Genomic DNA, 12,338 nt, shown 5'->3' with positions numbered 1-12,338 from the left:
GAAAAGAATATGGAAGATATAGACTGTAGGGAAATAGATGATGACACCTTGCAAAATGTCCAGATTACAGAGGAGGAACTGCTGGATGTCTTGAAATGGTTAAAAGTGGATAAATCCTGATCAGGTGTACCCGAAAACTCCATGGGAAGCTAGAGAAGTGATTGCTGGGCCTCTTGCTGAAATATTTGTATCATCGATAGTCACAGGTGAGATGCTAGAAAACTGGAGGTTGGCAAACGTGGTGCCACTGTTTAAGAAGGGTGTTAAGGGCAAGCCAGGGAGCTATAGACCAGTGAGCCTGAAGTCGGTGGTGGGCAAGTATTTGGAGGGAATCCTGAGGGACAGGATGTATATGTATTTGGAAAGGCAAGGACTGATTAGGGATAGTCAACATGGTTTTGTGTGTGGGAAATCATGTCTCACAAACTTGATTGAGTTTTTTGAGGACAATACAAAGAGGATTGATGAGGGCAGAGCGGTTGATGTGATCTATATGGACTTCAGTAAGGTGTTCGACAAGGTTCCCCATGGGAGACTGATTAGCAAGGTTAGATCTCATGGAATACGGGGAGAACTAACCATTTGGATACAGAACTGGCTCAAAGGTAGAAGACAGTGGATGATGGTGGAGAGTTGTTTTTCAGACTGGAGGCCTGTGACCAGTGGAGTGCCACAAGGACCGGTGCTGGATCCTCCACTTTTTGTCATTTAGATAAATGGTTTGGATGCGAGTATAAGAGGTACAGTTAGTAAGTTTGTAGATGACACCAAAATTGGAGGTGTAGTGGACAGCGAAGAGGGTTACCTCAGATTACACAGGATCTGGACCAGATGGGTCAATGGGCTGAGAAGTGGCAGATGGAGTTTAATTCAGATAAATGCGAGGTGCTGAATTTTGAGAGTGACTACCCTTGACACCATGGTCTCATCTGATTGAATATGGTATCAAGGAGCCTAAGCAAAATTAGACCAATAAGAATCAGGGCAAAGCTCTCCACTGTTTGGAGTCATGCCTGGCACAAAGAAAGGTGGTTGTGATTGTTGTAGGTCAGTCATTTCAACTCCAGGATATCAATGTTGGCATTCATCAGGGTAGATATTTTCTAATCAATCAGTTCATAGCTGTTACTGTGGGACTTGAATCTGGACCTCCTGGCTCACGAATACTGACATGACCACAAGAGCCTCGTGTCCCAGGCCCAATCATCATGAACTGCTTCAACAATGACCTTTCCTCCATCACAAGGTCAGAAGTGGAAATGATTGCATCATTTGTGATTCCTCATATACTGAAGCAGTTCATCTCCAGATGCAGTAGGGCCTGACTAATACCAGGCTTGAAATAAAATGTAGCAAGTAACATCAAGGCAAAAGATGGAAAATTATAGGCCAATCAGCTTAACCTCGGTTGTTGGTAAAATTCTAGAATCCATCATTAAGGATGAGGTTTCTAAATTCTTGGAAGAGCAGAGTCTGATGAGAACAAGTCAACATGGATTTAGTAAGGGGAGGTCATGCCTGACAAACCTGTTGGAATTTTTTGAAGAGGTAACAAGTAGGTTAGACCAGGGAAACCCAGTGGATGTGGTCTATCTAGACTTTCAAAAGGCCTTTGATAAGGTGCCACACGGGAGGCTGCTAAGCAAGGTGAAGGCCCATGGTGTTCGAGGTGAGCTGCTGGGATGGATTGAGGATTGGTTGTCTAACAGAAGGCAGAGAGTTGGGATAAAAGGTTCTTTTTCAGAAAGGCAGCCGGTGACGAGCGGTGTCCCGCAGGGTTCGGTGCTGGGGCCACAGCTATTCGCATTATATATAAATGATTTGGATGAGGGGACTGGGGGCATTCTAGCGAAGTTTGCCGATGATACGAAGTTAGGTGGACAGGCAGGTAGTACTGAGGAAGTGGGGAGGCTACAGAAGGATCTAGACAGGTTGGGAGAGTGGTCCAGGAAATGGCTGATGGAATTTAACGTGAGCAAGTGCGAGGTGTTGCACTTTGGCAAAAAGAATAAAAGCATAGACTACTTTCTAAATGGCGAGAAAATTCGTAAAGCCAAAGCACAAAGGGATCTGGGAGTGCTAGTCGAGGATTCTCTAAAGGTAAACATGCAGGTTGAATCCGTGATTAAGAAAGCGAATGCAATGTTGTCTCTTATCTCAAGAGGGTTGGAATATAAAAGCAGAGATGTGCTACTGAGACTTTATAAAGCTCTGGTTAGGCCCCATTTGGAGTACTGTGTCCAGTTTTGGTCCCCACACTTCAGGAAGGACATACTGGCACTGGAACGTGTCCAGCGAAGATTCACATGGATGATCCCTGAAATGGCAGGTCTAACATATGAGGAACGGCTGAGGATACTGGGATTGTATTCATTGGAGTTTAGAAGATTGAGGGGAGACTTAATAGAGACGTACAAGATAATACATGGCTTGGAACGGGTGGACGCTAGGAAATTGTTTCCGTTAGGTGAGGAGACTAGGACCTGTGGACACAGCCTTAGAATTAGAGGGGGTCAATTCAGAACAGAAATGCGGGAACATTTCTTCAGCCAGAGAGTGATGGGCCTGTGGAATTCATTGCCACGGAGTGCAGTGGAGGCCGGGACGCTAAATGTCTTCAAGGCCGAGATTGATAGATTCTTGTTGTCTCGAGGAATTAAGGGCTACGGGGAGAACGCTGGTAAGTGGAGTTGAAATGCCCATCAGCCATGATTGAATGGCGGAGTGGACTTGATGGGCCAAATGGCCTTACTTCCACTCCTATGTCTTATGGTCTTATTCCCATCACACAAATGCCAGGCGATGACCTTCTCCAATAAGAGACAGTCTAACAACTGGCCCTTGGTATTCATTCACATTACCATCAATGGATCCTCCATTATCAATATCCTGGGAGTTTGCATTAATTAGAAACAGTACTGGACCTACCATATAAATAGAGTGGCTACAAAAGCCAAGCAGGGGCTAGGTGTCCTGTAGCTAAAACTCACCTCTTGACTCCCTGTCCATCATCTACATGCCACAAGTCAGGAGTGTGATGGAATACTCCTCACTTGGCTGGATGGATGCAGCTTCAACAATACGCAAGAGGCTTGCCACCATCCAGAACAAAGCAGCCTATCTGATTGGCACCAGATCAACTCCCTTCACCACTGATGTTCAGTAACAGCAGTAAGCCCTATCTACAAGATGCACTGCAGAAATTCACCAAAGCTTTCTAGACAATACCTTCAAAACTCACACCCATTTCCATCTAGAAGGACAAGGGCAGCAGAATCTTGGGAACGCAATCACCTGCAATTTCCCTTCCCGTCCTGGTTTGGAAATATATCACTGTTCCATCACTGTCACCGGGTCAAAATCCTGGAATTCCCTTCCTAAGGGCATTGTGGGTGTACCTACAGCACAGTAGTTTAAGAAGGCTGCTCACTACCACCTTCTCCAAGGTAACTAGGGACAGACAATAAATTCTGGCTGAGCCAGCAATATCCACATCCCATGAGTGAATAAAAAAAAAAGTGGAATGGAGGAGGCAAATAGAGGAAGGAGTTGAGGCATGAGGACTAGGATCTGGAGAACTAGGCCAATGTCCCAGCAAATGGAAATGGGATTTTTGATCTGCAGGGATCAGCATCTGCCCACTTCTGATTTCACCTGACCCTGCATTAGGAAGCTACAGCTACAACTTATTTCCATTCCTGAGTCCCCCAGCGGAAAGCATGTGCATTCACTCAGAACGGAGGAACACCCAATTGGGAAATGGCCCAACTCATGATTCCTGAGCTCATGATGAAAATCCAAACCCATGTAAATGGATCCCACTCTACTTTTGTTTCAAACCCTCTGCCTAAGGATAATTTACATCAAAAATATATTTAATTTTTTAGGACTGGCTGTTTCAAAATGTAATATATGGTGAGTGTGGATGATAGTATCCACAGAGAGATGGAGACAGGTTAAGCGATAGCGCAAAAACTTCCAGATGTCATATAATGTGAAAAAATGTGAGGAAGAATAGAGCAGGAAGAAAAAAAGGAGCTGAACATTATTCAATACTAATTTAATTTAATGTCTGTTCTCAGCTATCTTTCTCTCTCAATTGTACTTGACATCCCTTTTAATCCTGAACTTCTACTTTGGTTCGAACCTACTCATTTTCCTTTTGTCTGTCTGATTCTGAGTAGCTGCCACACTTCAGAAGCTGATATCCTCCTCCCACCCTCTTTCTTCAGTCTCGAATTCATGCATCACAGGCCGTGAAATAATTGTGGATCTTTATGTAACGTGAGCCATTGTTTAAGGCAGTAGGGCTGCTGGTTGATCTGAATTCATTCATTGTTCAGCAATGTTGGGCACACTCAGGTTAAATTTGGCAACCTTGAATCTAGCTGTACTTGCGTAAATCTGAGGATTGAAGGTACTGTTGATGTAGCAAGAGTACCCGGGTGACCAACAATGTGAAAACCACATTACTAGTCAACAACTGAACCTCAATTTTGGACTACTATAAATGACCAGGTAGTTGACAGACAAAGGCATTTTGTTTTGGAGGCAGCAAATAGAAATGTTTTGCAAAGTTCACTGGCTCGGATTGTGTCTATCTATAACAGCTTCATTCCATTATGGAAATGCCTAGACTGTAAGAATGCCATTGAAAGCACTTGTACAAGAAAATAATGCATTACATTTACATAGACCCTTGGGATACTTATGGGCAATCATTTAATGCAATCATTTTTAAATTACGTGTGCTTTATTACACCATCTACTTTAATATAGGTAATAATAAAGCGGACAGAAATTTCAGACAAATACATCAACTGTTCACCCATTTGTAGAAACAAGTCTGTAAAAATGTCTCAGTTAAGACAAATTACTTGTCCGTTGTTCTAAATGGAGTTCCAAATACCAAAATCCTGCAAATGTCAGTTGCACCAGGGGATACAGATTTAAGATGATCGCTAAAAAAACCATAGGTGAGCTGAGTGTTTTGTCTGAGACACAGCTTATTATGATCACAAATGTGCTGCCCGATAGGAGTAAAAGCAGATTTATTGATAACTTTCGAAAGGGATTAGAATATTTATTTTAACAGGAGACGTCATCAGAGTGAGAGACAATGACTAGGCAGATTTGCATAAACTGGAAAACTCCTTCATGAGCCTGGATTTTCCCTTCTGGGAAATGGAGGTCAGGATTGGTTCCTGCTCCTGAACCTGAACCAGGTCCACTGGACAAACAGTTCATTCATTTGGATTTTCACAGAGATTCTCCTCCATTAAACAGCAAGCAGACAGGTTCTATGTCCAGTGAAGAAAGGCTGGAAGGTCATGCAGAACCTTGAAAGGAACTGCAGGGACTGCACTGAAGGTAAAGACGGGTGTTTCAAAGTGGAGGTGCTCTGTCTTCAAATTTTAAATTGACGTATAGGTTTAGAAGGCCACTACTGTGGGTAGTAGGAGTGCCTGGGAGAGGAGAAAATCCTTTCTGCAGAGTGACTGTCACTGCTTCTGCCAGACAGAGAGAACCTTCAAGCCTCCCGAAAGTCCTGGACTGTTCACTTACCACTGCGTCCCTTTGTCTATGCACCTTAGTTAGCTCCCAATACCTGCAAGATCCTGAGGACTTCCTGCAAACTTCCAGCCTGCTCTCCTTTATGGAGCCCTCAAGTGGCTCTGAATAAGTCTGTTCAGATACACGTGAGTGCAGAAATGATCCAGAGGTGGGATAGAACAAGGGAACCAGCAAGCTGGCCAATGGGACAAAGTTCCAGCCACATTCATCGTCAATCCAACCATTGAGTCAGCATGGGCAGACTAAGCCAAAATAACTTCATAACATGCAGTCCGATAGATGACCGACTACTGTCTAAATGGGTTATTCTACAAATATTCATGAATTGAAGGGAAAGAATGTGAAAATCAACATGGGTATTGTTTGGTATTTATGTTACTCCCTGTCCTTTCCATGTTAACTTGTATGCAGGGCGATAGGCCGCTCATACTTAAAATGGAAAGTTGACAGTGCAGAGGAGACCATTCAGCCTATCCTTCCCATTCTGTACAAAGCAAATTAATCCCAAATTGCAGCTGTTGGTCTGTGGCTTTGCAGGGCATGAGACGACTTATTTAGGATCCAGTACTGGGTGAAGAGAAATAAAAACAGTGGAACTGCAGGTCTGGCAGCATCTGTGGAGAGAAAAGCCTCTTCTTTGTAACTGAATATATCGTTTTTATATATATAGTAGCAAGATAGCTTGTAGCTTGTTGGTCATTTCCAACCCATCAGAACTACAAAGTCTGGTTCTATGCAATAGGTACAAATTTGAGATTTTTTGACATTTGCATGAATACCCTTTGAATGGCAAGCTATTATCCAATAGCACGTCAGATTTTACTTTGGCTTCTATCACTGTCTACAAAGTACTTTATTCATCTTTCATTCCCTGCAGTCCTATATTAAAACCCTCTCATCACAACCTTCACTTGACTGTGAAATGAAAGGTTGAAATGAGTTTCTAATTAGATATGAGTAAATTGTTTTTAAATATCTAGGGCCTGATCTTTACAGCTGCTGTACCAATGCTAAATTACATTAGTGTGAGTCCGTGGCAGGAATACAGTTTCCTGTCATGCAAACCATGCCTGTCCCCTGTCATTAGCAAGTGACAAGAGTTTTAATAACTCATTGTTTTAAGAATTTGAGGCCAAAGTGTAATTAGCTCAGATGGGAGGGAGCTGGGCAAGGCAGACACTGAGAGACGTTTTAATTCCAGAGAACTATTCCAGGAACTAAACCCCAACAGGATCCAGTGGAAATCAGTGTCCAACTGGCGGGCAGAATCATAGAATCCCGACATGGAACCAAGCCATTCTGCCCATCAAATTCACACTGACCCTCTGAAGAACTTCCCCCGCAGACTCCCCCCACCACCCTATCCCTGTAATCCTGCATTTCCCAAGGCTATTCAGGAGTCAGATTCCAGATGACAAAATGCCTGTGACAAGGAGCTGAGGTATAAGTCTCCTGGCATGAAAAGGAACTATCAAGAGATGCATTCATTTGGAGCCTAGGGAGGAGGAGGGATGTCGAGGGGCAGAGGATGACCCAGATAATCCTTTGTAGAACCTGGGGCAGGGCTCTGCTCCTTCTAGTGTGTAAGGAAACCACAACACAAGTTGAAAATTCAAACGTCACCTAAGCTTCCCTGTGACTATGGTACTCTTTGCTGGTAGGTCTGACAATGCATGTGACTCACACGGCCTGACATTAAAACCACATTGAGATGTTGTCATTTTTTGGCACCTTCCCTGACAGAAAAGGCAGCACTGTTACAATCCCAGTGGGGTGGGTGGGATCACACCAGGAAGTGCCTTTTACAAAGGCAGGTCACTCATGAGGCACGGATTTGAATTGTCAAGCTCCAGCATTGAAAGGCTACAGCAGGGAGATTTTGCACACGTGGACTGCACCCAGAATACATCTCAGGGCTGCTCACTAACCCTCTCATCACTTGCTCACTCAGTGCCTACCTACATAACCCCAGCATTCGTGCTTTGCATTGGCATGTCCGTTAGCACATTGGCGATTCAGCCTGAACCAAAGGCACTCAGTAGTACTGTTTTGAGGTGGTGTTTTTCTCAGCCACATACCAACTGTTTATCAGTAATGAACTTCTGTGCAAAAGGTGGGGAGGGTGTCTTGATGTTATAACCTCTTTCTCACCCCATTCTTTCCGAGGCTGAGCATTTAATTTTTTGTCTGTAAATATCTTAGAGGAGTTAAGATGTTAATGATACCATATAAATGCAAATTCTTGTTAAATCTTTATTTATTTATACTCAAAGAGCCCTATTTCCAAGGTTATGTGTCTTAAGTTTTCCATAGTGCATCATTGTGAAATCACCATTTCAACTCTCCTTATCGCCCCCCTTTGCATGAGATTGCCAATATAATACCCATTATTCTCAGGTCACTGGTCGCTTTGTGCTGTGGAAGTGTGCTGTGCTGGAGTAGAGGTGAGACTGCCCAAAGTTACTTTGTCAGAGACAGTGGGGTTTTACTCTGAGCCAGACTGAAATGAAGACTCCACATGTTGCCCAGGCAACACTAGGACCATTGTGATAACATCAATTTGGACAAGCAACCAAATAGCACAGAACTGATTGTCCTATTTCCAGTACTAGGCAAAAGTGAGGACTGCAGATGTTGGAAACCAGAGTTTAGATTAGAGTCGTGCTGGAAAAGCACAGCAGGTCAGGCAGCATCCGAGAAGCAGGAAAATCGACCGTTCGGGCAAAAGCCCTTCATCAGGAATGCCACTCTAATCTAAATCTTATTTCCAGTACTGATTGAGTCAGTAATGAACTTCTGTGCAAAAAGGTGGAGAGGGTGTAAGAACTTCTGACAACAGTGTACCTCCTTTAGATTGTTTCTGTCAGTGTCCTTCGAACCCTTTCCCCCCCAATCACTCCCAACGTTTGACTTTTCCTCGTCTATTCCATTATCAATGCCAGGGATTTCCATTGATGTGGCCCCACGTTCTGCAAATTATGAGGTGTGCAACACAGAAGCAATTGATTCAACCCAAATGGTTGATGTTGGCATTTTTGCTGAACAAGGTCCTCCTTCTGCCTCTCTTGATCGGTATTGGAAAGTGATGGCATATTGGTAATGTCACTGGTTTAGCAATCCAGAACCCCAGACCAATGTTCTGGAGGCATGGGTTTTGAATCTCACAGTGGCAGATGGTGTAATTTGAATTCAATAAAATCTGGAATTAAAAACCAATGTAGTGGCAGCTGCCACTGCCAAATGTCCTTAATCCCCATCTGATTCAGTCATATCCTTTTAGGGAAGGAAATCTGGCTGGTATGGCCTACATGTGACTCCAGACCCATGGCAATGTGGTTGACTCTGGTCAATTAGGATTGGGCAATAAATCCTAGATGATCCATTGCAGAAATTGGTGGCTTACATAAAAAGTAGCTTTACAGCAGGTAGATTTTTCAGCTTGGTTTTATGTCAGAATTTAATTGTGTTTATGACGGTTAAGTTTTGATTTTGCCATATGTAAGAGTGACTTCACTCATCCCACGCAGAAAGCCACACTCCAGGTAACATGGATGACCATTTCTGTTCTCTGGCTTGTACTTCTCTAAGTGCACCATAATCAGATAATTTATTCTGTGTTACACTGAGGCTGAATTTCTAGCCATTCAAACAGAATTTACTGGACTGGGATAATCTCACAGCAAGTCTCATTAGTTAGCCTTTTGTTCCCTGCCCACATTTTGAGGTGACACGGTGGCTCAGTGGTTAGCACTGCTGCCTCACAGCACCAGGGACCCAGGTTCAATTCCAACTTCGGGCAACTGTCTGTGTGGAGTTTGCACATTCTCCCCGTGTCTGCTTGGGTTTCCTCTGGGTGCTCCAGTTTCCTCCCACAGTCCAAAGATGTGCAGGTCAGGTGAATTGGCCATGCTAAATTGCCTGTAGTGTAGGGGTTAATGTAGGGGTATGGGTCTGGGTGGGTTGCTCTTCGGATGGTCGGTGTGGAGTTGGTGGGCCGAAGGGCCTGTTTCCATACTGTAGTGAATCTAATATTTCAGTTTGAGTAAATACTTACACTGTAGGTTGCTGGGGTAGGAGCAGGAACATTGTGACAGGGGTAACAGGATATCTGGAATCTTGATGAACAAATGAGAAAAATGGAAGTTAGGGACTCAGAAGAAAACTAAGATACAATGAGGAAGGAAATAGCATGAATAAGATTCTTATCTGCCACAAAGAGAAATAAAGAAAAGGAAATAAGTATGAGATCAAGAGAGAGAATAACTTACAGAAATGAAAGATAAGGATCAAGAAAAAGTTGCCAAAACCTCCAAGAACAAGTTACTGCCTTTAAGAATGAGGTAACTCAGTTTCAGTTGTTCTCTTTCAGGCATACGACACCTCTTCCACCATGGAGTTTGATGTAACGTTCAATTCTTCCACCATTTCTTTGTTCCCCACTACTACTACTCCAGCCTCATTATCCAGTGGTCCAATGTCCACTCTTGCATTTCTCTTAGCTTTATGATATCTAAAAAAAACTCTTGTAATTCTCTTTTACATTTCTAGTTAGCTTAACTTCACATTTCCTCTTCTTATCCCTTGTTGGTTTTTCAATGCACTCTGCTAGCTTTTAAATCTTCCCAATGGTCTGGTTTCCCACTAATCTTCACCACATTGTATTTTTTTGTGTTTTTATGCTGTCCCTGACTTCCCTTGTCAACCATGGTTGCCTTGACCTCCCCTTAGTGTGTTTCTTCTTCTTTGGCATGAATTTCTCCTGTGCCTACCGATTTACCCCAAAATCCCTTGCCATTATTACACCATTGTCTTCCATGTTAGAGTCCCCTTCCAGTCAAATCTGCCCAGCTCCTCCTTCATGTCGTTGAAGTTACCTTTACTCAGTTGTAATGCTGCCGAATCTGATATTTCCATTAGTAGAAGAGACAAGGACCCAAGGGCACAATCTCAGAGTGAAGAGATGACTCTTTAGAACTGAGATGTGGAATCTCTTCAGTCAGAGGGTGGTGAATCTTTCAAACTCATTGTTGGAGAAGGCTGTGTATTTGAGTGTATTTCAGACAGGTTCTTGAATAGTAAGGGGATCAAGTGTTACAGGGAGAATCCAGGAGAATGAGGTTAAGAACCATATCAACTATGATCGAATAGTTGAGTGGAGTGGACTCATTGGGCCAAATGGCCTAATTCTGCTCCAATATCTTATGGATACTGAGACTAGCACAAGCCAACTTCAAACATTTAGTCAGAAACTTTGATTTTAAGGAACATCTTAAAGGAGTGGAGAGAGATGGACAGATTTAGGGAGAGAATTCTAGAGATAAGTGGCTAATTAAAGGAGGTGGTCACATAGTGGTAATGTCACTGGAATTAGTAATCCAGAAACCCAAACTAAGAGACTGGAGAGGTATTGTGTTGTTTTTGGAATGTACATCTTGTCATTGAAAGATTCCTTGCCCTGCTAAGTAACAGCTCTAATTGACCAGGTCATGAATGTGACAGTGCAACAACTTCCTAACATTACCATGGAAATTGACAGTCAGCTGTCATTTTTGCCACAGCGGTGCCATCAAGCCATCCTGAAACTTGAGGCCATTTGCAACTCACAGCCTATTTGTTCATCACCACAAATTGCTGAATCATTTTGACACTAACCCATCGCCAGCGAATTCTGGGCCACTACTTTCTCATTCCTTTCACTGTTTCTTCTCTTCCTCCAGACTGCAGCCCAGGGAGCTTCCACTGTGATATATGCAGCAGTTTCTCCAGATTTGGAAGGAGTGGGAGGTGCCTACCTTGCTAACGGTCAGAAGACAAAATCTGCGGACCTTTCATATGATGTGGACCTTCAGAGAAAACTTTGGACTCAAAGCTGCAAGCTTGTTGGGATTCCGGAATGGTGTCAGTCCGACTGTTGAAGGAAGGAGGTGGCTGTGACACAAGGGTTGAGTGTGCGAGTTACGTGTCTCTGTCATTTGCTCTTGTTAGGCAGGCGCCAGGAATAACAAGCCTACTCCTGGGGAACCACAAACTTAAAACCGATGCAAAAATCACAAATAATTAATTCAATTTACTCACGGTGTTTGTGTTCATTAGGAAACCAAAAGCCCTGTTTGGATGTTCAGTTTGATTCAGTATATTGACAAAATTTCCAAGTTGATAATGTATGTTTGTACAAAATGTGCCGAAGTATTCAGATCCAGAGAGAGAAAAAGATATATGCATATGCACTTTGGTACTGCACTGTTCCAGTACTTAATTACTACCTGTAGAGGCCACTGGTGGTCGAGATAACTATTTTGCTTATGCTGAAGAGATGCCTTTCATTAGATGCCATGAGTTGAGATAAAATACCCTACCCCAAAGAATGACCCACCCTTCTGTCTGAGCTGTTGATCATTCTGCTTCCTATCTTTTCAAGGTGTAGGGTTTCCAGCATTTACACATTTCCATTACCATCTGGCTGCTTTATCAATTACTGATGGCCAAAGCCAGTACTACAGCAATTTAAATTTAATTAAACACGTTTAACCTAGAAAAAATATTCCAGACTCCTCAAACACCTGCTATTAAAATGAAGTTGTCACCAACAGAGAAAATACTAGCAAAGGCCAAATCCCAAAGCTTAGTTAACGAAGTTGGGTTTGGGGAATTTCTTAAAGGAGGACAGAGAAAGGTGGACAAGTTTAGGGAGAGGATTCTAGAGGTAAGTGACTAATTGAGAGGGGTGGGGGGGAGGGGATTGGTGGTGGTGGTGGTGATGTAGT

At 43.2% G+C, this 12,338-nt stretch overlaps 1 protein-coding gene across 1 annotated transcript in view; it reads left to right on the top strand.

Moving 5' to 3' along the window:
- The window catches only part of dhrsx (dehydrogenase/reductase (SDR family) X-linked), a 285,105-nt gene extending 273,042 nt beyond the window's left edge, over positions 1-12,063 (top strand). Inside the window, exon 7 of the mRNA XM_060826870.1 lies at positions 11,292-12,063. Within this exon, the coding sequence (XP_060682853.1) occupies positions 11,292-11,489 (198 nt within the window). The 3' untranslated portion in view covers positions 11,490-12,063. The remainder of the gene's footprint in view (positions 1-11,291) is intronic.
- The last annotated feature ends 275 nt before the right edge of the window (positions 12,064-12,338 follow it).

The sequence above is a fragment of the Hemiscyllium ocellatum genome, chromosome 6 (assembly GCF_020745735.1).
Source record: "Hemiscyllium ocellatum isolate sHemOce1 chromosome 6, sHemOce1.pat.X.cur, whole genome shotgun sequence".
Taxonomy (NCBI): domain Eukaryota; kingdom Metazoa; phylum Chordata; class Chondrichthyes; order Orectolobiformes; family Hemiscylliidae; genus Hemiscyllium; species Hemiscyllium ocellatum.
The sequence above is the reverse complement of the archived record's forward strand: the minus strand, read 5'-3'. Positions and strand labels throughout refer to the sequence as shown.